Genomic DNA, 26481 nt, shown 5'->3' on the forward strand with positions numbered 1-26481 from the left:
TAATGGGAAAATTGTTATCGGAGAATAAATGTACAAGGATGAGGTGGTAGAGCTAAATGCTATGAGGGTTTTTCAGAGGAGCAAGGAGAGTTATAATATGGAAATGTAAGTGGATTGTTGTGAGTCACCAACCTCTCCTCTAGCCTACACCAGAGCTACCTGCACTATGACGGGGAAATGACACCAAAATAGTGTGTTTTTCAGGGAATTACGTCCCTAAGGAGTAGTCTTTAGAGGAGTTTTCTGAATTCCATATTTGTGTCATTTCTTCATGTCCTAAAACTGTTGCTATAAAATAAATGACAACAACTACTTCATTATTTAAACAAGGTGTAAAATTGGATGTTATTTATTCAGAAACTATATTAACAGTCCTGTAAAAGTTGAGGAATAAATATCACTGAAATCATGCTACATACGTTTTGCCACTTATTTATTTTTATTTTTTATTTTATTTTTTATTTTTCTGAAGTGAGAAGCGGGGAGGCAAAGACAAAGACTCCTACATGAGCCTAACCGGGATCCACCCAGCAAGTCCACTAAGAGGCAATGCTCTGCCCATCTGGGCTGTTGCTCTGCTGCAACTAGAGCCATTCTAGTGCCTGAGGTGGAGGCCATAGAGCCATCCTCAGTGCCCAGGCCAACTTTTCTCCAATGGAGCCTTGGCTGTGGGAGGGGAAGAGAGAGGTAGAGAAAAGAGAGAGGAGGAAAGATGCAGAAGCAGATGGGTGCTTCTCCTGTGTGCCCTGGCTGGGAATCAACCCCAGGACTTCCACACACCAGGCAGAGGCTCTTCCGCTGAGCCAACCGGCCAGGGTATGCCATTTATCTAAAGGATATGAAGGACATGTGTTATATCACAAAAACAGGGGGAAAAAACCTGCTCTTTATTGCAATTAATGGTAACCTAAAATACTAAGGACATTTTTTTTTCTTCTTAGTGTGTAACAGGATAAAAAGTAAACAAAAATTTAAAAAGACACAAATTCTAGATTGTACCCGATTCAAGTCTCATTTTAACTTACTGATGCAAATATTAATGTTTTGTCATATGAATAAGACAAAGATGTAAAATCTGAGTCAAAGACCCCTGAGTCTTTGTAGTCTATAATGCATCTCTTACATTGGGTTCTCCCAGACACATACCTTTAAACAAGAATTCAAGTGGTAAGTGGTTTATCTGGGAAGCAAAGTGAACACTAGGATGTGTGGTACAGGATGAGCCAGGGAGGCGAAGTCTGTCAGTGTGCTTTCAAGACCTCTCCTACTGTGGTTCATATCGCCCAGAAATGACTGCTTCAACATGGCCCAAAGGACGACTTATAAATTTCAGAAAACCTTATCACAGAATATTGCACTATTCCATATAGACTTGTACAATGTCAGACTGACATTCAGAAATCCTCAAAACTAGTACTACTGGAGAAATGGAAACTCACATATTGAGGACAGAAATTTTAAAATGCTGTTAATCATTATTTAATCAATGATTATTTAATCAATTAATTATTTAAACTATAAAATTAAATTAGGTATAGGTCTGTAAGTAATATATTGTACATGACAAATGTCACTGAAAAGAAGTAAGACTAATTAATAATTTTTGGGTAACAGGCAAAACTACCTGTGGTTTTATATAATGAAGTCCAAACTGGTTCAACAACTGTACAAGCAGAAATTGTTGATTTGCATAACAGCCTCCGGAGAGAAGTACTTCCTACAGCCAGAAACATGCTGAAAATGGTAAGATTAATTAAACACCAGTAACAATGATGAAGTTATAATAATGGCATTTACTGAATTTTTATTATTATTTACTTTCAATACACTAAGTTTGGTCTTCACACACAAACTTACAGCACAGCAGAAGGAACAGATGCCTAGAGGAGGTAAGTAAATTTACAGAAATCATACAGTTAGTAAATGACGGAGCAGCAAGTCCACCTCGTACAGCCTGGCTCCATCCATAGTGTCCCCTGGGACAGTGCTTCTCAACCCTGAGTGTGCTGGAGACTCTTGCCTCTCATGAAAGGAGAGAGAAATCGTATTTTCACTATCAACCTGGTATGTGAACAGATGAGGTGCTATAAAACAAAACAAATTTAGGGAAGTCTCAGGTAATTAGCATCACATTTATTATCTCATAGTATCACTCAGGTTTTGGGGAAACCTTACTCTGGTTCCTTGAACCCTGGACTGGCCTAAAGTAAAAAGGATTAAAAGTAGTGCAGGCTCTAGACTAGAGGGTGATTTGAAGGGATAGTTACCTCATGCAAATAACATAGGGGAGAAAACAAGTGAATAAAAAAAAAGATTTCAAAATTTATCCTTGATTATCTTAAAACCCAAAGTATCATTCGAACAAAACAATACAAATCAGGAGCTATCATATGCATTGTTGCACTGTGAGTGTTGTTAACTAACATGATTTTGTGGTTACTATTGACAGACACTCTTCTAAAACCTTATTGTATTAATTGATTTAATTTGACAATTCTGTAATTAGATACCATCATTTCCATTTTACAGATGATTGACCTGAACCTCTGAGAAATTAGGTCCCATCTCCAGTCCTCAATACTAAGTCAGTACAGATTCAAATGTAAATGGGCCAGCTCCAGGCACCTGCTCTTAATTATTTACTTACCATAGGACAAACATTCTTGGTTTCCAGATGGGCAAATAAGTGTAGGTAGGAGATACCAAAGAAGTTATTTGGTAAATGGAAAATATAATCTCCGATTTCAGAGTTTATTGTAGATAGTTGTAGGTTTATGCAGTGGAAACATTAGAACCTAGGAGTGAATACATTTAAGTGCTAAGTTGCAAAGGTATGAGAGACCAACAAAATGAAAAGTTAAGTGCCCCAATGATACTGAGCAATATTTTAAAGGGATATGAGAATTGAGCTGATCCATAAACAGCACATAGATAGAAACTGATAGAATTACTGTAGGGCTGAAGAGCTTATCACAACTGTCAAGCAGGGATTTTCCCAGAAATAAATAAATAAATAAATAAATAAATAAATAAATAAATAAATATTCTGTATAATAAGTTAGAAACTGATTAAATAGAACCACTTAAAGCCAGAATTTATAACTTTGGTGAAATAACCATAAATACTCACTTCAGACTTTAATCAGGGATGCATCACAAAAAGAGTATCTCAACAACTTTAATCAGAGATAATTTCCTGAAGAGATCTAAACAACAAACTCTATGTAATGAATTTTCAGGTAATTTACAGAATAAGATAAGTAGACTCCAATAAATATTAGCATGCAGGATATTTATTGGGGAATACTCTCCAGATTTACACCTGCCTGTGAAGTAGAGAGAGAAGCAGCATTGAGTGTATGGTTGGATTGTGATACAGTCCCAACAGAGGCCTCAGTTAATCCCATGGTGAGCTACACAACTAGGACAACCCTTCTGAGTTGTCCTGAGTTGAACGGAGGTGGCCTGGCATTTACAGTTCCCACATGTACTAGCTGTTGGATATGGGCAGCCCCAAGGAAGAGATTATGCTCGTGGATAAGGATATTTCGGGGGAAGGACAGGCAGTAGTAGAGTTGTCTGTGGGCGGGACTCCCAGTTTAAGAGGAAGTAAGTGCTTCAGTTCAGAAAGGGGTCTGTGTAGTACAACATAGTATGTATGACAAGCAGTCAGCTCAGTCATGGGATTCAAATAATTTAACAACCAGTAGTAGGATTCAGCCAGATTGTACCAAATTGACAGAATCAATACCTGATTTTTTGTTGAGTTCAGTGAACCGGTTGTGACAATGGCACTTGTCATCAGGGTTCTCTCTAAGATGCGCACCTAGGCAGTTGCCCAATGTGGAAATCCTACCACAACCAGTTTTCTGCTCTAATGATTGTTTTAAATAGAAAAAAAGAACAACCAAGGGACTGAAAAGATGGCAGTGGAGTAGGCAGATGCACAGACGCCCAGCTCTCACCACCAAACTGGAATACAAATCAATTTAGGAAAAATCAGCAAGAAAAACCAACTCTGAACTACAAGAACAACTCTCAAAAACCAAGGAGCAAAGAAGAAGCCACAACAAACCTGGTAGAGAGTGCCTGAATCTTCCCTGCTTACAGGAAAGGGGGGGGGGAGGCTGAGAGCCCAGAGGGGATCTCACACAAGGGAAAAGAGCAGAAACTACTGCTCACAGCCACTTGCCTGGCAACCAGGGAGCAAGGTGTGTTGAAAAGACCAGCATATCTCCCAAGCGGAAAGGAAAGAGAGAGGGACAGACTATGAGGGGCTAGGAATGCAGGAGACGAACTAAAAAGGCTGACTCATCCATGCTGGAGGAGGCCATAGCTGGGGGAGGGACTGAACCATCCACAAAACAGAGCTGAATTGCTTCCAGATCAGAGATCTCCGGACATCTATCCAGCTCCAATCAGCGCAACAAGACACAGCTGAAAACAAGAAGTGGGGAGGAAGAGCAGTAACTCAGGTCTCCATGGAGATCTGAGATACACCTCCCCCTACTGAAGCTGAGAAAACACCCTGCCCCCAAAGAGATTAGTTGGCTAAAGAGGCCTTCAGAGTCTCAGGTTACACCCATTGCATTCCTGGATACAGTTTCAAGGAAGCTCCCTGCTGAGATCAGTAAACAAGACTATCACCTGTTAAGAAAACAAACAAAGCAAGACTTCAAAGCTGCCCAAATTCAAAAGCGGATTACAGATAACAGCTGATACCAACCCAAGAAGACCTAGAAATAACACAACTGAAAACTGGAGGCAGACAACACCAAGCCTAGACTCAACTAACTATACAAACAAAACACCCAAAAACAGACAATGAGGAGACAAAGAAGTGCAATCCAAATGAAACCACAAGAGACACCTTCAGGAGATGAACTGAGTGATATGGAAATAATCAAACTTCCAGATGCGGAGTTCAAAATAATGATTGTAAGGATGCTTAGGGATCTAAGAACAACAATGGATGGTCATTATGAACACCTAAATAAAGAAATAGCAAGTATAAAAAAGAATCAGTCGGAGATGACAAATACAATATCAGAAAAAAAGACCACAATGGAAGGAATAAAAAACAGGATAGATAGAGCTGAGGATCGAATCAGCGAGTTGGAGGACAACTGGAATGAAGGCATGAAAGCAGAGAAGAAAAGAGAAAAGAGACTCAAAAAGTCAGAGGAAACTCTTAGAGAGCTCTGTGACAACATGAAGAGAAATAACATCCGCATCATAGGGGTTCCTGAAGAAGAAGAAAAAGAACAAGGGATAGAGACTTTGTTCAATCATATCATAGCTGAAAACTTCCCTAAATTAATTCAAGAGAAACTCTCACAAGTCAAAGAGGCACAGAGGACTCCATTAAAGAGAAACCCAAAGAAACCTACACCAAGACACATCATAATTAAAATACCAAAGCTAAGCGATAAAGAGAAAATATTAAAAGCTGCAAGAGAAAAAAAGTTATCACCTACAAAGGAACCCCCATAAAGATGACATCCGACTTCTCAACAGAAACACTTGAGGCCAGAAGGGAATGGCAAGAAATATTCAAAGTAATGCAGAACAAGAACCTACAACCAAGACTACTTTATCCAGCAAGGCTATCGTTTAAAATCGAAGGAGAAATAAAAAGCTTCCCAGACAAAAAACAACTCAAGGAATTCATTACAACCAAACCAATGCTGCAGGAAATGTTAAGGGGCCTGTTGTAAACAGATCAAAGTGGGAAAAGAATATAGCAAAAAAGAAATACACCTTTAAAGAAGAAAATGGCAATAAACAACTACATGTCAATAATAACCTTAAATGTAAATGGATTAAATGATCCAATCAAAGGACATAGGGTAGCTGCATGGATAAGAAAACAGGACTCATACATATGCTGTCTATAAGAGACACACCTTAGAACAAAAGATACACATAGATTGAAGGTAAAAGGATGGAAAAAAACATTTCATGCAAATGGAAATGAAAAAACAGCTGGGGTAGCAATACTTATATCAGACAAATTGGACTTTAAAACAAAGGATATAGTAAAAGATAAAGAAGGCCACTACAAGCACTGGCTGGTTGGCTCAGCGATAGAACGTCGGCCTGGTGTGCAGGGGACCCGGGTTAGATTCCCGGACACGGCACACAGGAGAAGCACCCATTTGCTTCTCCAGCCCCCCTCCTTCCTATCTGTCTCTCTCTTTCCCTCCCGCAGCCAAGGCTCCATTGGAGCAAAGATGGCCCAGGCGCTGGGGATGGCTCCTTGGCCTCTGCCCCAGGTGCTAGAGTGGCTCTGGTCATGGCAGAGTGACGCCCTGGAGGGGCAGAGCATCACCCCCTGGTGGGCAGAGCGTTGCCCCTGGTGGGCGTGCCGGGTGGATCCCGGTCGGGCGCATGCGGGAGTCTGTCTGACTGTCTCTCCCCATTTCCAGCTTCAGAAAAATACAATATATATATATAAAAAAGAAGGCCACTACATAATGATAAAAGGAGTAATCCAACAGGAAGATATAACTATTATAAATATCTATGCACCTAATATAGGAGCACCCAAATATATAAAGCAGATTTTGATGGATTTAAAGGGCAAGATCAACAGCAATACTATAAGAGTAGGGGATTTCAATACCCCACTAACATCACTAGATAGATTCTCAAGAAAGAAAATTAACAAAGAAACAGCAGACTTATTGGAAACACTAGATCAACTCGATTTAATAGATATCTTCAGAACCTTTCACCCTAAAGCAGCAGAATATACATTCTTTTCAAGTGCTCATGGTACATTCTCTAGGATAGACCACATTTTAGGGCACAAAAGTGCTCTCAACAAATTTAAGAAGACTGAAATCATATCAAGCACTTTCTCCGATCACAACGGCATGAAACTAGAAATGAACCACAACAGAAAAGCTAAAAAATTCTCAAACACATGGAAACTAAATAGCATGTTGTTAAATAATGAATGGATTAAGAATGAGATCAAAGAAGAAATAAAAAAATTCCTAAAAATGAATGACAATGAGCATAAAACAACTCAAAATTTATAGGACACAGCGAAAGCAGCACTGAGAAGGAAGTTCATAGCACTACAGGCACACTTTCAGAAGCTAGAAAAAGCTCAAATAAACAACTTAACACTGCATCTAAAAGAATTAGAAAAATAACAGTAAGTAAAGCCCAAATGTAGTAGAAGGAAGGAAATAATAAAGGTCACAGCAGAAATAAATGACATAGAGGCTAAAGAAACAATACAGAGGATCAATGAAACTAGGAGCTGGTTCTTTGAAAAGGTAAACAAGATTGATGAACCTTTAACTAGACTCACCAAGAAAAAGAGAGAGAGGACTCAAATAAATAAAATTAGAAATGAGAGAGGAGAAATAACAACTGACACAACAGAAATACAAAATATTGTAAGAAAATACTATGAAGAACTGTATGCCAAAAAAGTAGACAACCTAGATGAAATGGACAAATTCCTTGAAACATACAATCTTCCAAAAATCAATCTAGAAGAATCAGAAAACCTAAACAGACCGATCACAACAAATGAGATCGAAACAGTTATCAGAAAACTCCCAACAAAGAAAAGTCCAGGGCCCAATGGCTTCACAACGGAATTCTACCAAATATTCAAAGAAGAACTAACTCCTATCCTTCTCAAACTATTTCAAAAAATTCAAGAGGAAGGAAGACTTCCAAGCTCCTTTTACGAGGCGAGCATAATTCTGATTCCAAAACCAGGCAAAGACAACACAAAGAAAGAAAATTATAGGCCAATATCTCTGATAAATATAGATGCTAAAATCCTCAACAAAATATTAGCAAACCGGATCCAACAATATATGGAAAAAATCATACACCATGATCAAGTGGGATTTATTCTGGGGAGGCAAGGCTGGTACAATATTCATAAATCAATCAATGTGATTCATCACATAAACAAAAAGAAGGAGAAAAACCATATGATAATTTTAATAGATGCAGAAAAAGCATTTGATAAAATCCAGCACCCATTCATGATCAAAACTCTCAGCAATGTGGGAATACAGGGAACATACCTCAACATGATAAAAAGCCATCTATGAGAAACCCACAGCCAACATCATACTCAATGGGCAAAAATTAAAAGCAATACCCTTAAGATCAGGAACAAGACAGGGGTGCCCCCTTTCACCACTCTTATTTAATATAGTCCTGGAAGTCCTAGCCACAGCAATCAGACAAGAAGAAGAAATAAAAGGCATTCAAGTTGGATAAGAAGAAGTAAAACTATCATTATTTGCAGATCATATGATATTGTATATAGAAAACCCTAAAGTCTCAGTCAAAAAGCTACTGGACCTGATAAATGAATTCAGCAAAGTGGCAGGATATAAAATCAATACTCAGAAATCAGAGGCATTTTTATACACCAACAATGAACAGTCAGAAAGAGAAATTAAGGAAACAATCCCCTTCACAATTACAACCAAAAAAATAAAGTACCTAGGAGTAAACTTAACCAAGGAGACTAAAGACTTGTACTCAGAAAATTACAAAGCATTGATAAAAGAAATCAAGGAAGATACAAACAAGTGGAAGCATATACCGTGCTCATGGTTAGGAAGAATAAACATCATTAAAATATCTATATTACCAAAGCAATCTATAAATTCAATGCAATACCTATTAAAATACCAATGACATACTTCAAAGATATAGACCACATATTTCAAAAAATTATATGGAACCAAAAAAGAACACGAATAGCCTCAGCAATCTTAAAAAAGAAGAATAAAGTGGGAGGTATCACACTTCCTGATATCAAGTTATACTACAAGGCAATTGTACTTAAAACAGCCTGGTACTGGCATAAGAACAGGCATACAGATCAATGGAACAGAACAGAAAACCCAGAACTAAACCCACAGTTCTATGGACAACTGATATTTGACAAAGGAGGTAAGGAAATACAATGGAGTGAAGACAGCCTCTTTAACAAATGGTGTTGGGAAAATTGGACAGCTACCTGCAAAAAAATGAAACTAGATCACCAGCTTACACCACTCACAAAAATAAACTCAAAATGGATAAAAGACTTAAATGTAGGCCATGAAACCATAAGCATCTTAGAAGAAAACATAGGCAGTAAGCTCTCCAAAATCTCTCGGAGCAATATATTTGCTGATTTATCTCCACAGGGAAGTGAAATAAAAGACAGGATAAACAAATGGGACTATATCAAACAAAAAAGCTTTTGCACAGCTAAAGACAACAAGAACAGAATAAAAAGACAAACTACACAATGGGAGAACATATTTGACAATACGTCTGATAAGGGGTTAATAACCAAAATTTATAAAGAACTTGTAAATCTCAACATCAGGAAGACAAACAGTCCAATCCAAAAATGGGCAAAAGAGATGAATAGACACTTCTCCAAAGAGGACATACAGATGGCCAATAGGCATATGAAAAAATGCTCAACATCACTAATGATTAGAGAAATGCAAATTAAAACCACAATGAGATATCACCTCACACCACCAGAATGGCACTCATCAACAAAACAACACAGAATAAGTGCTGGCGAGGATGTGGAGAAAAGGGAACCCTCCTGCACTGCTGGTGGGAATGCAGACTGGTGCAGCCACTGTGGAAAACAGTATGGAGATTCCTTAAAAAACTGAAAATTGAACTGCCTTTTGACCCAGCTATTTCACTTTTAGGAATATACCCCAAGGACACCATAGAATGGCTCCAAAAGCAGAAATGCACCCCCCATTTATTTTTGTATTTTTCTGAAGCTGGAAACGGGGAGAGACAGTCAGACAGACTCCTGCATGCGCCCCACCGGGATCTACCCGGCACGCCCACCAGGGGCAATGCTCTGCCCACCAGGGGGCTATGCTCTGCCCCTCCGGGGAGTCGCTCTGCCAAGACCAGAGCCACTCTAGTGCCTGGGGCAGAGGCCAAGGAGCCATCCCCAGCATCCGGGCCATCTTTGCTCCAATGGAGCCTCGGCTGCAGGAGGGGAAGAGAGAGACAGAGAGGAAGGCACCCCCATGTTTGTGGCAGCATTGTTCACAATAGCGAAGATCTGGAAACAGCCCAGGTGTCTGTCAGAGGATGAGTGGATTAAAAATCTTTGGTACATATATACTATGGAATACTACTCAGCCATAAGAAATGATGACATCGGATCATTTACAATAACATGGATGGACCTTAATAACATTATACGGAGTGAAATAAGTAAATCAGAAAAAAACTAAGAACTATATGAATCCATATATAGAAGGGACATAAAAATGAGACTCAGAGACATGAACAAGAATGTGATGGCAACAGGGGTGGGGGGCGGGGGGAGAGGGATGGGGCGAAGAAGGAGAGAGGGGTTGGGGGAGGGGAGGGGCACAAAGAAAACCAGATAGAAGGTGACAGAAGACAATTTAACTTTGGGGGAGTGGTATACAGCACAATCAAATGTCAAAATAATCTAGAGATGTTTTCTCTCAACATATGTACCCTGATTTATCAATGTCACTGCATTAAATTTAATAAATAAATTAAAAAAAAAAGAACAACCAATATTCTGAAAGGGAGTTCATTACTTCATGCATTTAATAATAAAATAAGAACAATAAAAGAAGTGCACAAAACTATATTACGATATAAGAAAGAGTTTAAAAATATTATTAATGAAAAATATATTAAAGAACACCTGACAAAAATCAATAAAACTGGTATTTAAGATATTTCCAATGAAGCTTACAGCCCCTGGTTGTTTGGCACTTTTTCTCTTTACGTTAAATGTTTGTTTACTGAAGTGAGAAATGTGAGAGAATGAAAATGTATTTTATCAAAGGTATAATAAATTTTATGAAATGAATAAGTAAATATTTATAAGCATAGTTCCTTCAAATTTTTTTCACCTATGGATGAAATGAACATGACTATGGGCGCTTAGAATACGCTGTTGTGCAGATGAACATTAAAAAAAAGTAAGGAATGTGAATTTGTGATTTCCACATTGGGTGGCTGCCCAGGCGCCCACCTTAGAGAGAACCCTGATGACAATGCCATTTTAACAACCGGTGCACTGAGCTCAACAAAAAGTTAGGTTATCTGTTCTGTCAATTTGGTGCGATCTGGCTGAATCCTACCACTGAATCAGCCATAAGTTAACCAGATAAATTCCAGTCCCAATCATTTGGTATCTTGGTTACTATAGTAAGCATGGTGATGGTATTCCACTGTCAGGAGATGTTATGCCCTCATGGGATGTATTGTTTCATCTCTACTTCTTCAGTTAGATGTATCTGCTACTAAAATTCATCTTTTTATAGAATGAAATGATCAAACCTTACAAAACCACGTTTTTATTTTGACCCTAGGCTAGTGTGTCACTTAGGTCATCTCACAGTTTACCTGAGGTGTAATTCTATGAAACTGACACGGATGACAGCATATACATATAACAGTTGAACTTAGATGTCAGGATAAATTTCGAATATCAGTATTCAAATGTCATCCAAAAATTATTCTAAAGAGTAGCTGAATGATTTCTGTGAAATCCTATAATAAAACACCAACCCCACAATATTTGTTGAAAATGTGCTGGATGCAGCTATTTGGACAGTCTTTTAAATGGATGAGAACAATGTGAGAAGGAAAGAGGATTAGGGAGAATGCCACAGAATCCCATAACTAGTGATACCAACTTTCGCCCTTTCATTTCAGTTGGTCTACCAAACAAAATGCTTCAGCTCAGCACAACTGACACACATTGAGAGTTCAGAGCACACATTCTGGGACCAGAATTTTCTGGATTCCAATTCTTCTCTTGGCAGTTATTTGTTGTGTTATCTTAAAAAATTATGCAACATCTCTGTGCCTCAATTTCCTCATTTGCAAATGAAGATAATTATAGTACTCCCCTTGTAGTATCGTTGTGAGTTAAAATGAGAGAATATACATGACGAATTGGAAAGAGACCCTGGCATGTAGTATTAGCTGTATTTTTTTTATTTTTTATTATTCACAATTCTTTATAGAGATGTGTGACACTGTACTTGCTTCTAATCACAACCATCATTTATTTATTGAGCATGGAACATAAGATTTATATATGATATTATAATTGTATGGCATGAATTATATTAAAATGTTTAAACAAACTATTGGGTATAAGTAAATTATGGGTTACCTTTTACAGATGAAGAAACTGAGGTTTTAAAGGATTAAATAATTAGTTCCAATAAGTGATGAGAAAGATTTCTAACCTTGTTATATTGTACTGGAAGTATTTACTCAAACTCTTTAATACTTCTGAGAGAGAAGCTACACCTGAAATTTATTACCAAATTTTGATTTTGTAAATTGAAAGGCTAAAAGAATGAATGGTAAATTGTGTCTTCTTTCAAGTAGACTGTTTAAAGTAATGTAATTATTTAAATTATCTAAAATTATTTAAAGTGAGGAGATTGCTAGTGAGAAGATTCAATGAATTGGAATCTTATTATGGAAATGTTAGACCATGTGTTTGTCTTCCTCTCCCACTGTAGAGTTGGAGCAAAGAAGCTGCACACAATGCAGGAATGTTGACAAAGTATTGTGACTTGATAAAGAGCAATGCACTTAAGAGGCGAATTACAAGTAGGTATATGTCTATATCACTCACCTTTGTGCTCACAAGTCCTTGGGGATTGTTAAGTAACCTGGAAAGGGTCATTGAAGTCACATAGTCTATATTCACATTGGCCCCTTAAGTGACAATGGATTGTGGTTCACTACACTGTTTCAATTAAGATTAATTTTTTAATTTGGATATTCAATTTTTCAAATTCCAGATTCTCATCATCAAAAGATAAGAAGCAAAGCTCTCAGGGTTACAGAATATTTGTGTAATACAATGATAACTACTGTACAAACTGCTGGATAGGTAGATTTCCACTCTACGTAGCTATTTCAGCCACTCACAATATCACCATACTTTGGAACACTAGTACAGTTGAGAAGGAAGCTATATTCAATTCCACTGACCTTTCCAGAAGAACAATTATAGGTGCTTAAAAATGAGTTCACCTCATGGCATATATAATAAGTGGTTCACCACAAGTTTTCAGGAAAGCCAATATAACTTTATACTCAAGTAGAGATTAATACTATTTATGAGATACTTATCAGAAAATATTTTAAAATACTAATAAGACCTCCATATTTATCAATTATTAGATATCTTTGCCCAATGTTGTTGGGCAGTGAATTAGCAATGTAAGTCTACCCTTAGCCAGAGAAATGCAGCTCACTCCTGAGTCCCATAATTGACTAAGAGCTCACATCGTAAGTGGATGGCTAAATGAGCAAATGTTTATCTCAAGGTTCTTGCATGATAAATACTTCTCTGTGGCTGTTTTCAACCCATGGGCCATGTTACAACTATTGGCCAGCTCTGACTGATGTCACTATTCTTCATAAGCTTAGATGTGGCAGACACTGACATGCTGATTGATTTTGTTTCCAAGTTTTGCACATCATCTCCTACGTCAGCTTCTCACCACACTTGAGCACCAGAAATTTAATTAGAAAGATACAGAGATACAACTGAGTGAAATATTTATAAAATAAAAATACAAAGATTATCCTTGTAAAATGTTTTCAAATTTTTAAATTATGACCCAGCCTTTTTCCTCTTTTCAGATACTTTTTGTGGAGAAAATTTGTATTTGACATCTTCTCTTACCTCATGGTCAAATGTAATTAAAATCTGGTACAATGAGTCTAAATACTTTAAGTATGGCCAATGGGCACCAATGGATGGGGACAAAACAGTTGATCATTACACTCAGGTAATTTGTGGACTGGCAAATATACACATTGCTTAAGCGACTATGATCATATGTAAAAAATAGGTGACTGAGAAAACCAAGGAAAATCATTTTCCCACTTTTTGCAAACTTATACTTGACCCCCCCCCCCTCGAGTTCTTATAATTTGCAACACCTGACCAAGTGTGTTCCTTTTATAATTTGCAAAGCAAGATAATGTGATTGCCTTTATAGATGGCTTAGAGAAGTTGCTTGTTTTTTCACACATTTGATTTTCTGAGAAGTAAAAATACTAATAAAACAGTTATTTATAAATTCTATTTGTAAAGAATAAAAATAGTTATAACTTTTAATCCCCTTTTACCTAGTTTAATTTTATTGTGGTAAAATAATATACATATATATATTACAAAAATTATCATTTTAACCATTTTTAAATTATGTACCATTAATGTCCACTAGCATTAACTATGTTCAAATCTTTATGCAACTATCACCATTGTATAGTTCCAGAACTTTTCATCTTCCCAAACTGAAACTTAGTACCCCATTACACAGGAACTCCCATTCCTCCCTCTCTTCATTCTCTGGCAACCACTTGTGTACTTTCTGTCTCTATAACTTTGACTGCTTTAGATACCTCATACAGTGGAAACATATAATACTTGTCGTTTTATGCCTGACTTCTTTCACTTAGCATAATATCCTCAATCCATGTTCATTCATGCTGTTCATTGTGTTAGAATTTTATTCTTCTTTAAGGCTGAAAAAAATTCATTGTATGTGTGTATGTGTGTGTATGTATATATAATATATATATATTACCTGTTGTTTATCTATTTATACATCAATAGATTATTAGATTGTTTCTACCTTTTAGGTATTAAGAATAATGTTGCTATAAACATTGATGTATAAATATTTGTTTATATTCTGTTTTCGATTATTTTGATTATATACCCAAATGTAGAATTGGTGGATCATATGGTAATTCTATGTTTAATTATTTGAGAAGTTGTCATACTGTTTTTCACAGCTGCTATGCCATTTTATATTCCCACAGCAATGAAATTTACTATTTCACATTCACACTGTATTGGTCAGCTTGGGCTGCCATTTACAAGGTATCACCGTCTGGGTGGATAAAACAACAAAAATGTATTTTCTCACAATTCTGGAAGTTGTAAGTCTGAATGTCAGGAATGTAGTCAGTTTCTGTGAGAGCTCTCTTCCTAGCTTATAGATGGCCATCTTCTCACTACATTGCCACATAGTCTTCTGTGCATATCTAAGCCCGGGGTTGGGGGATGGTGTTATGGTGCCCTTTATTATAAAGACACTAATCCTATTATATCACGCCCCACCGTTATGACCTCATTTAATCTAAATTAATTCTTTAGAGACTTCTCCAAATAGAGCCACACTGCTGGGTAAAGACTCTAGAGTATGAATTTTTAGGAGACATAAACATTTAATACATGACACGCACAATCTTCTTATATTTTACTTTTTGTTAGTGTTATGTTTTATTTTGTATGCTATATAAAACATAGTAAATGTGGAGTAGTGTTTCATTGTTGGATTGACTTGCCTTTCCCTAATGATTAGTGATGCTGAGAACCTTTGCATGTGCTTATCAGCCATTTGTATATCTCCTTTGAGGGAATATTTATTCAAATCCTTTGCTCATTATTTAAGCAGAGTTTTTTGTTTATTATTTAGTTGTAAGATGATATCTACCCCTTATCAGGTATATAATTTATAAATACAACTTCCTGTTGCAGGGATTGCTTTTTTAATTTGATAATGATGCCCTATTTATGCACAAAAGTTTTAAATTTTGACATTAAATTTATCTTTTTTTTTTTTGCCTGTACTTTTGGTGCCATATCAAGAAATTATTGCCAAATTCCATATTGTAAAGTTTTTCCCCTATGTTTCCTTCTAAGACGTTTAGAGTTTCCACTCCTATATTTAGGTCTTGGATCTATTTTGAGCTCATCTTTGTATGGTGTAAGGTAGGATCTACTTCATCTCTTTGCATGTGGATATTCATTTTCCCGGCATTATTTGTAGTAAGGCTTCTCTTTCCCCATTGAATGATTTGCTACCCGTGTTGAAAAGCATTTAACCATATATGTGAGGGTTTATTTCTGGGCTCTCTCTTCTATTTCATAGGTTTATGTGTCTATCATTATGCCAGAACCACAGTATTATTACTATAGCTTTGTGGTAAGGTTTGGAATCAGGAACAGTATGACCAACTTTATTCTGCTTTTTCAAGATTGTTTGCCTATTTGGGGTTTCTTGAGGCTTCATATAAATTTTGGCATTATTATTTTTTTATTTGTGAAAATATGTACTGGAATTTTGATAGGGATTGCATTCAATCTGTAGAATGCTTAGAGTAATGTTAACATGTTAAAAATATGAAGTCCTCTAGCCTGTGAACAATGTATGTCATTCTCATTATTTGAATTTTTTAAATTTCTACTAGCTATATTTTTATGTATATATATTTCACCTACATTGGTTTGTTTCTATAGAGGTAGACAAAGGAAAGTTTACAGTGTGAGTGCACAAAACAGACTTTAATCATGAATTATTATTATTAATTATTGATTGTATTATTTATTATTATTAACCTAGTTTTACCCACCCTGTATGTATTTTATTCTTTTTAATGCTATTTTAAGTGGAATTGTTTCCTTAATTATTTTCAGATTCTTTATTGCAAGTTTATAGAAACACAATTGACCTTTGTGTGCTAATTTTGTACTTTGAAGATTCGCCGAATTTGTTCTTCAGTTTTTAAAATTTTATGTTGTGTTGTCAGGGTTTTATACATATAACACAATGTCATTTATGAACAGAGATAATTTTACTCTTTCCTTTCCGTATTGGTTGACATTTTTTTTCTTTCCTTGTTGCTCTTTCTAGCATTTCCAACACTATGTTTCAATGATGTTGCAAAAGCCAGCAACCTTGTTTTGTTGCTGATTTTAAAAGAATAATTCCATTTTTACCATTGATTAAAATGTTAGCAGAAAAATTTACGTATTTGGCTTTTACTATGTTATGATCGTTTTTTTCTTTTTTTTTTATTATCCATTTGTTGACCATTTTTTAACGTGAAAGAGTGTTAAATATTATAAAATGCTTTTTATTAGCTTCTATTAATTCAATCATGTAATTTCCCCCCATCATTATATTAATGTGGTGGTCTACATTGATTTTCACCTGTTGAACCATCCTTATTTTGCAGAAATAAATCCCACTTGTTCACAGTGTATAATCCATCTTATATGCTTCTGAACTTAACTTGTTGACTTTTGCATCCCTGTTCATATGGGATATTGGTCTGTACTTTTTTGTAGTGTCTGTGTCTGCTTCCAGTATTAGAATAACGCTGGCTTCATAGCAGGCGCTCCTCATCTTGAAACTTTTAGATGACTTTTTAAATTATTGGTATTAGTTAGTCATTAAATATTTGGTAAAATTCAGCAGTGACCATCAGAACCAGAGCTTTTTTTCCCCAAAAAAACCTTTTAATTACACTGACTTTTTTTTTTTTTTCATTTTTCCGAAGCTGGAAACGGGGAGGCAGTCAGACAGACTTCTGCTTGCACCCGACCAGGATCCACCCGGCATGCCCACCAGGGGGCGATGCTCTGCCCCTCTGGGGCGTCGTTCTGTCGCATCCAGAGCCATTCTAGCGCCTGAGGCAGAGGCCACAGAGCCATCCCCAGTGCCTGGGCCATCTTTGCTCCAATGGAGCCTCGGCTGCAGGAAGGGAAGAGAGAGACAGAGAGGAAGGAGAGGGGGAGGCGTGGAGAGCAGATGGGCGCTTCTCCTGTGTGCCCTGGCCGGGAATCGAACCCGGGACTCCTGCACGCCAGGCCGACGCTCTACCACTGAGCCAACCAGCCAGGGCCTACATTGACTTTTTATAGCTTTCTTATTCTTTATTGTTTATCTTAACTCTGATATTTATTGTGTAATTTACTTGATTATTCTTTTTCTTTAGTTAATGTAGCTAATTGATCAATTTTATTTTTAAAGAACCTAGTTTCAGTTTTATTGATTTTCTTTGTTTTTCTATTCTTTATTGTATTTATCTATGCTGTAACCTATGTATTTCCATCCTTCTGATAGCTATGGGTTTAATTTATTATTTTTTCTTAGTTTCTTAAAGTAAAGTTATAGATTATTGATCTGAGACCTTATTCTTATTGTAACCATTATAGCTATAAACTTTCCTTAGTGTTTTGCTTCTTTAACCTTAAGCTTTAGTATGTTGAATTTTATTTTTTTGTCTTAAGATATTTTCTAATTTCCCATGTAACTTTTAAAGCATGTGTTTCTAATATCCATATATTTGCAAATTTTCCAGCTTTGATTTCTGCTTTTGATTTTTAGTTTTATTTATTTTTTTGATAAGAAAGAACATTTTGTTATATCTTAAATTTTAAATGTACTAAAACTTGTTTTGAGCCCACCAGATAGCCTATCCTGAATTTTTTTTTATGTGCACTTGAGTAAAAGTATATTCCACTGCTATTAGCTAGAGTATTTTCCATATTTCTTACTTTTGTAATTTTGGATATTTATTTTCTATATTTCTTACTGCTTTTTTGTCCTTCATTTTCTCAAATATATCCTCTTTTGTTTGTTGTTTGTTTAGTGGACTTTTTGTAGTGACACATATTGATTCCCTTCCATTTTGTGTGTGTGTATACTATAGATATTTTCTTTTTGATTGCCATGTGAATTATATGTAATATTTTAATATTATAATCATCTGTTTTAAACTGATAACCAATTGCATATCAATACTACTCATTTACAGCTCCAACATCCTACTATTTAACTGTTACACACTTATTAAAATAGATATTTATTACTTTTTTAAAACCTGTAAAAATTTTAAATAGTACTACAAAACAAAATTATGACACTGGTTTTTATATTTGCCCATGTATCTTATCTATTGAAGATAATTTTATTTTCCTATGTTACTGTCTAGCCCTTTTTTATCTCACTTGAAGAATTTACCTCAGAATTTTTTGTGGGACAAGTCTAATGGCAATGAATTCCTTCAGATTTTGTTTTGCTAAGAATATCTTCATTTCTCCCTCATTTAAAAATGACAGTTTTGCAAGTTGTATGATTTTTGGTTGACTTTTTTTTTTCTTTCAGAACTTTAAATATATTACCCCACTATCTTCTGTAATACAAGTTTTCTGCTAGGAAATCCTCTAGCAGTTTTATTGGAGATTCCTGTACATAATGAGTCACTGTACTCTTTCTGCATTTTAAGATTTTCTCTTAGTCTTTAGCTTTTGACAGTTTGAATATAATATATTTTAGTATTTGTTGCATTCTACTTAAAGATCATTGATCTTCTTGCATTTGTAGATCTATATCTTTTCTCAAGTTTGGGAAATCCAAAACAATAATTTCTTCACATAACCTCTCTACTTTTTTTCATTTTATATTCTCTTGCTGCTCCCCCAAAATGCATCTATTGGTCTAATTGATGATGTTTTGCAGACTCCTTTAGGCTCTGTTGTCTTTTCCTCATTCTCTTTTCTTTTTGCTTGTCAGATATAATAATTTCAAATGACCTGTCTTCTAGTTGGTTGCTGCTTTCATCTTCCTGTTTAAGTCTATTGTCAATCACCTCTAGTAATTTTTTTTTTGTAGTTTTCTGAAGTGAGAAGCAGGGAGGCAGAGAGACAGACTCCCTCAGGTGCCTGACCAGGATCCACCCAGCATGCCCTCCAGAGGGCGATGCTCTGCCCATCTGGGGTGTTGCTCCATTGCAACTGGAGCCATTCTAGAGCCTGAGGCAGAGGTCATGGAGCCATCCTCAGTGCCCAGGCCAATGTTGTTCTAATGCAGCCTTGGCTGCAGGAGGGAAATAGAGAGATAGAAAGAAAGGAGAGGAGAAAGGGTGGAGAAGCAGATGGGTGCTTCTCCTGTGTTCCCTGGCTGAGAATCAAACCCGGGACATCCACACGCCAGGATGACGTTCTACTACTGAGCCAACTGGCCAGGGCCTCTAGTAAATATTTTTAATTTGATTATTGTATTTGCTGCTCCAGAATTTCTGGCTTGTCTTTAAAAAAAATTTTTTTAGTCATTTTTTTGACATTCTCATTTTGTTTATTTGTTGTTTCCCTGATTTATTTTAGTTTATTGTTTGTGTTTTTCTTTAGCTCTTTAAAGAACTTTAAGACAATTGTCTTATTCTTTGTGTAGTAAGTCTAATACCTCTGTATATTCAGGGATGATTTCTGTAATTTTTTGTTTTCTCTTTAATAGGCTATGTTTTTTTTTGTTTCTTTATATATCTTGTGATTTTTGTTGCTGAAAATAAGGCATTTGAACAAAAAGAGGAACTTCTTAAAGTTTTGCAGATTGGTAGGAAAAACCTTGATTAATTAGCAAGGCATATTTTGATACAACAAATCAGTACCTGGTAAAACTTAAGGGTTTTCTTATATCATTTTTCTGAGCATGTATCTAGCCTGATACTATGGCTCTCAATTTTATTTTTCAATTCCACAAATTCACACCTGCTTTTAAGTGTCTTAATTTCTCACTATTTCTCTCTCACCTTCTTCTTGGCACTTCAGATGTTCTATAGTATTTCATTATGCATAATCCTTTGTCCCAGGTGTCAGTGGGTCTGTAGTCCCTTTTCAGCTGTAATAAGCTATGCCCATTGTTTCACTGTTTTTTCCTACCTTAAGATCTAAACTATGCTACAGTTTACCATCTGAGCTCTAAATCAGATAATAAAGACTATTCCTAGGACAGCACATAAAAGGTCAGAATATAGCAAATAAAGTTCTCTCTACTTGCTCCAGACCATGTAAGGAAATAAAGTTTAAACCATCTCCTCCCAACTATGCTGGAGCATGCAGGGAGGCAGTCTGTCAAAGAAGAGAAAGAACTCCATAGAAATTTCTACCATTTTTATTATGGCTTTGTTTTGCTTTGGGTGCTCACTCAATTGCTATAAATCTTTGACAACTTTCCACAGCTTCTATAAAATTATTCTAGCCAGCCTCTAGTAGTTGTTTTTATTATATCTATGGGAAAATAATGGCTTGAAACTTTCTAATGCCATCTCTCTTCTTTGTCCAGCTTTGTCTTTCAAAGCATTTTAGGCTCACCAAAGTATTTCATTATAGGTATAATAAATATCCTTCCTACTTAAATGCATAAATTCTTCATGTTTTATCAATATATTTATATCTCTATAAAAATATACACATTTTTTCTGAACATTTTGAAAGTAAGTTACTGATGTCATGACACTTAATTTTTAGTAGGTCAACATGCATCATCTATTTATAAGGACACTGTCCTACAAAATTACAATATCATGGTAGATACCATCCCACCAAGAAATTGTAGAAATGAGAATTTGAAACTCAGGCATTTCGCTAACATCCTACCTGCACTATGCTTATTTTCTGACGCTTAAGTAAAGTTTCTTTCATGCTTTGATTTTTATATCTATAATCACCAAACCGCCTTCATTATATTATCTGATTTTCCATATAGATTTGGAAAGAAGAGTATGAACCAGGGTCAGTGATAGTCAGTGACTGTACATATCTATGTGTGTTCACCAGAAACATGGGAATCTTTCTGTTTTTATGATTTCTTAAGAAGTTGTGCTCAAAGTATCTTAACAAAAAGAGTGTTTATTTCATAATCATTTAGCAAAATATCAGTTTTCTAATAAAATCACCTCTTTATATTTACAGGTTGTTTGGGCTACTTCTTACCTCATTGGCTGTTCTGTGTCACCATGCTGCAAAAGAAAGTTGTCACCTGAGTATCTCTATATTTGTCACTATTGTCATGAGTAGGTATTATACAGCTTGGGTTCACATAGATTTTAGAAATATATCCTCTTCCCTTATTCATGTTTCTAAAACATAAATAAAATCCAATAAATATGTTATTTCAGTTAAGTGGAATTTAAAGATAAAATGTCATTTAGCCAATACCTAATATATTACACCCAAACACATCTTTTTCTTTCATTTTTTTAATGATTTTTTAAATTGATTCATTTTAGAGAGGAGAGAGAGAGAGGAAAAAAAAACAGGGAAAGAGCAAGAAGCATCAATTCCAAAATGTTCCTTGACCAGGCAAGCCCAGGGTTTCAAACCAGGGACTTCAGGATTCCAGGTCTAGGCTTTATCCGCTGCACCACCACAGGCCTGGCCAACACACCTTTTTACTTACATCATATTTTTGTAAATAAGCCTATATATCACTAAAAGAATGTTCACTCCTGGTTAGATAGCTCGGTGGGGTAGAACACCATCCCAAAGTGCAGAGGATGCCGGTTCAATCCCCAGTCAGGGCACATACAGGAGCAGAGAGAAGTTTCTGTCTCCCTCTCCTTCTCTCCCTTTCTCTCTCTCTAAACTCAATACAGTAAAGAGGGTTTTTTTAGAGAGAAGAAGGGAGAGAACAGGAGAGAGAAGAACATCTGTTCCAGTATGTGCCCTGACCAAGGTCGAACCAGCAACTTCTGCACTTTGGTATGATCCTCTGACAAACTGAACTATCCAGCCGGAGCACAATAAATATTAAAATAAAATGTTCACATTTAGAATTATTATCAATAGTCTTGCTGTGTGTTATTGATTCTTCAAGTAATATTAGTTAAGGTAAACAAATTAGAGTTAACTTAAGCCAAAAACAATGATATTTACTTCAGCAATGCAGAGTACTTTTATAATGCAAGGACTAAAATGCAATGAAGTGTTAAGAATACACAGAAAAAGCCAAGTGTTCTTGTATTTAGTTTTTTAGTTTAACTATTGATATATGTCTTTTCTTTCTTCAGAAATTAGTTTACCTATTACCAATAATATGAGTTTCAATTCTTAGAAGAAATTTGCTTCAGTGAATAGCAAGTGTACTCTTTTGTCCCCTGATGTTTTAGCACCAGCTGTCTCCCCTGTGTGTAGCATAATAAAAGATGTTTAATATGAACCAATAAAAATGATTGTTCTGAGTATATGCTACCAATTTTACACTTTAATTGAAGTCTCCAAAGTCACTATAGACTCAATTTATATAACACATTTATATATATATGGTATTTTTGCTCTTAATTATGTTTTTATTTTATTATTTAATATTTGTTGTGATTTTATCTATGTAAGTAGTACTGAGAAAATTGAGGTCTGCTTGAATTTATGACACTTCAGTTGTACTAAATCTTTGAAAAGGTTGGCGGTCTGTGGTGAACTTTTGACAATACAAAAAAATAAAATGCACAGAGTTGTGACAGAAGAACTTTCTTGGCAAAAGATTTGGCTGAGTATTTGACAAAATATCTCACTGAATTAAGTAACAAACTTATTTTATAAGGTAAAATGTTAATTTAAATATCAGTGAAAAAATATTAGAATGTTCTTTTAGGCAGAACATTTACTTTAATTTTTTAAGTGATATTAAGTACAAATAAGCTATGATCCACATTGTTTTCTTAGATATCTGAAGGTAAGCCTGTTTTATTTGGAATTTCAAACTATCTCAGAACTGGAAATTCTTACCTACTCACTCTCTCCAACTCTTGAGTTTTAGCTATGGTGGTGTACTTTTATTTTTTTATAATACTGCATATATTTATATAAAGGACACTAATATATATCAAGTTTTTTATGACATAGTGCAGAATGAAATTAGAACATCTCCACTCTCTTAAAAAAAAATTAACATTGTTAAGAAACGCGCTTTTTTTGCCTGACCAGGCAGTGGCGCAGTGGATAGAGCATTAAACTGGGATGCAGAGGACCTAGGTTTGAAACCCTGAGGTTGCCAGCTTGAGTGTGGGCTCATCTAGTTTGACTAAGGCTCACCAGCTTGAGCCTAGGGTCACTGGTTTAAGCAAGGGGTCACTCTGTCTGCTGTAGCCCCACGGTCAAGGCACATGTGAGAAAGCAATCATTGAACAACTAAGGAGCTGCAATGAAGAACTGGTGCTTCTCATCTCTCTACTTTCCAGTTTTTCTGTCCCTCTCTCTCTGTCTCTGTCAAAAAAAGAAACGTGCTTTTATGTAACTTTATCAAGTCCTTTTGGGTATAAAGAAAAGTCTCTTATTATAAATGGCTCTAAAGCTATTCTGTCACTTGAGACGTGACTGCCCCCCAAAAAGTGCCAACTATTCCAAAATATTCTTAGGACAGCAAAGTTGTCAGTTGTACTTTTAAAAGGGTAAGTAAGTTATCATCATTGTAAGCCTGAAAATATTAAATCCACCTTAACAATTATAGTCGTTATAACAAGTAGTTTTCAAAAATTGCTTTTAAAGTTGATTGAAATAGTGAGTACATTTTATATGTATTTTCCTAACAATAATTTTATTAGACTCTTTTCTTTATTTTTTAAGGGGAAATGAACCTGACAAAAAGAATGAACCTTATAAGCACGGAAAACCATGTGAAGACTGCCCAAATAACTGTGAAGATAAACTTTGTAGTAAGTTTTACACCTCAGTTTGCTTGATGTTGATTGTTGATTTGGGAGCCATGTGTCCTTTAAATTAAACATTTAACAACATTTCATTACCCTATAACTTTCATCTCAATCATTTTACAAGAAAGATCAACATTATTTGATTTTTCTTTCTCTCCAGAGTCACCATGACCATTGATTAAATCTATTTGAATGGAAATTAGAATGTCTAGGTCTATACTCAAGTCTCTGCCTTAAAATGTAAAGATCCTAGTAAGGATACCCTACATAAACTGTTAGCATAAGCATGAACTTAAGTAATTAATTGAGAGGCAGGTTGGCAGAGAGACCGACTCCCTCATGCGCCCTGACTGGTATCCACCCAGCAAACCCTTTATCGGGTGATGCTCTGCCCATCTGGGGCCGCTTTTCCATTGCTCAGCCACTGAGCCATCTCAGGGCTTGAAGCAAGGACATGGAGCCATCCTCAGTGCCCAGTGGCCAACTTGCTGGAACCATTAGAATCATGAATGCAGAAGGGAAGAGAGATAGAGAGAAGGAAGAGGGGGAAAGGTGAGAGGCAAATGGTCGCTTCTCCTGTGTACCCCGACAGGGAATCGAACCCAGGTGTTCCATACGCCAGGCCGATGTTCTACCACAGAGCCAACTGGCCAGGGAAGTATAAATTTTTTGTATAAATTTTTCTATGCTCTACAAAATGATTCTGTGCTCTCCTATTGAAGTTCTGAATTTAGACATACTGCTTTCAGGTTACCAGTGTTCTCAGATGGCTTGCTGTTACCTAGTTTTCTATCAGCTGGGCCTTATTATGGCACATAGAAACAAAACATTATAGTTGCTGATGACATGATACTGTATAGAGAAAACTACCAGAATTCATAATTGAATTCAGCGAAATTGCGGAATAAAAAATCAATATGCAAAAATCAGTTGTGTTTATGTACACAAATAAAAAACAATTAGGAAATAATCCCAGTTTCAATTACATCAAAGAGAATAAAATACTGCCTGACCAGGCTGTGGCACAGTGGATAGAGCATCAACCTGGAAGGCTGAGGACCCAGGTTCTAAACCTTGTGGTCTCCGGTGATGGGGTGACATTGATAAATCAGGGTACATATGTTCAGAGAAAACATCTCAAGGTTATTTTGACATTTGATTATGTTGCATACCCCTCATCCAAGTCAAATTGTCTTCCATCACCTTCTATCTGGTTTTCATTGTGCCCTTCCCCTACCCCCACCCCTCCCTCCCTCCCCCTGGTAACCATCAAACTCTTGTCCATGTCTCTGAGTCTCATTTTTATGTCCCATCTATGTATGGAATCATATAGTTCTTAGTTTTTTCTGATTTACTTATTTTACTCAGTATAATGTTATATAGTTAATCATGTTGATGATTTTAATCTGACATTATAATTGATAGTGGTGATTCATTTCTAATGTATTTAGGTATGTTTTAACAACAAAAAAAAAAACCCAGTAATAACGATTAAAGAAGGCTATTTAATATCACACCAGACTTTTACCTACTTTTCTTTAATACTGACCCATTTAACTCATTACCTGTTTTCCATTCTAATTTTATTAGCTCATGATAATCAAAATTAAGTCATTATTGCTAATAAATTTTACATTCATGTCTTTTATGGAGATGATCTCTATCCTCAGTGACTGTGATTTTTTTGAGGTTAATATTGCATACATATGCTTCCTCCCTTCAGCGAACCCCTGCATCTACTATGATGAATACATTGATTGTAAGGCACAAAAAAGAATTCTTGGATGCAGCCACTCAGGAGTTCAACTACGGTGCAAAGCCACTTGCTCATGTGTCACTGAGATAGCATAACTATTGTTATTTACAACTCTAATGTGCTGTTAGGAAAATATCTGCTGGGTTATATTATTAACTTTATGTTGCTTTAGTTGCTTCTGCTGAAATTCATTTGGTTTTACTTATACTGTACTGGAGATCTTAATTAGCAAAAATCACCTGCTACCCACTCCTGTCTTGATAAATCCTGAAGTAACTTTGTTTTACACTTTCTTACTGCTGGAAAGAAAGGTCCAGTTCCACCCCAGCCTCTTATTTAAATCTTTAGATTTATAGTTCTCGGGTTGACATAACTCCACTGATGGTATAACTGGG

At 35.9% G+C, this 26481-nt stretch overlaps 1 protein-coding gene across 1 annotated transcript in view; it reads left to right on the forward strand.

Moving 5' to 3' along the window:
• CRISP1 (cysteine rich secretory protein 1) overlaps positions 1-26181 on the forward strand; it is a 43870-nt gene extending 17689 nt beyond the window's left edge. Inside the window, exons 3-8 of the mRNA XM_066360301.1 lie at positions 1615-1743; positions 12549-12639; positions 13684-13832; positions 21596-21696; positions 24245-24333; positions 26054-26181. Coding sequence (XP_066216398.1) covers positions 1615-1743; positions 12549-12639; positions 13684-13832; positions 21596-21696; positions 24245-24333; positions 26054-26181 — 687 coding nt within the window. The remainder of the gene's footprint in view (positions 1-1614; positions 1744-12548; positions 12640-13683; positions 13833-21595; positions 21697-24244; positions 24334-26053) is intronic.
• Positions 26182-26481: the final 300 nt, after the last annotated feature.

The sequence above is a fragment of the Saccopteryx leptura genome, chromosome 1, assembly GCF_036850995.1.
Source record: "Saccopteryx leptura isolate mSacLep1 chromosome 1, mSacLep1_pri_phased_curated, whole genome shotgun sequence".
Classification (NCBI taxonomy): domain Eukaryota; kingdom Metazoa; phylum Chordata; class Mammalia; order Chiroptera; family Emballonuridae; genus Saccopteryx; species Saccopteryx leptura.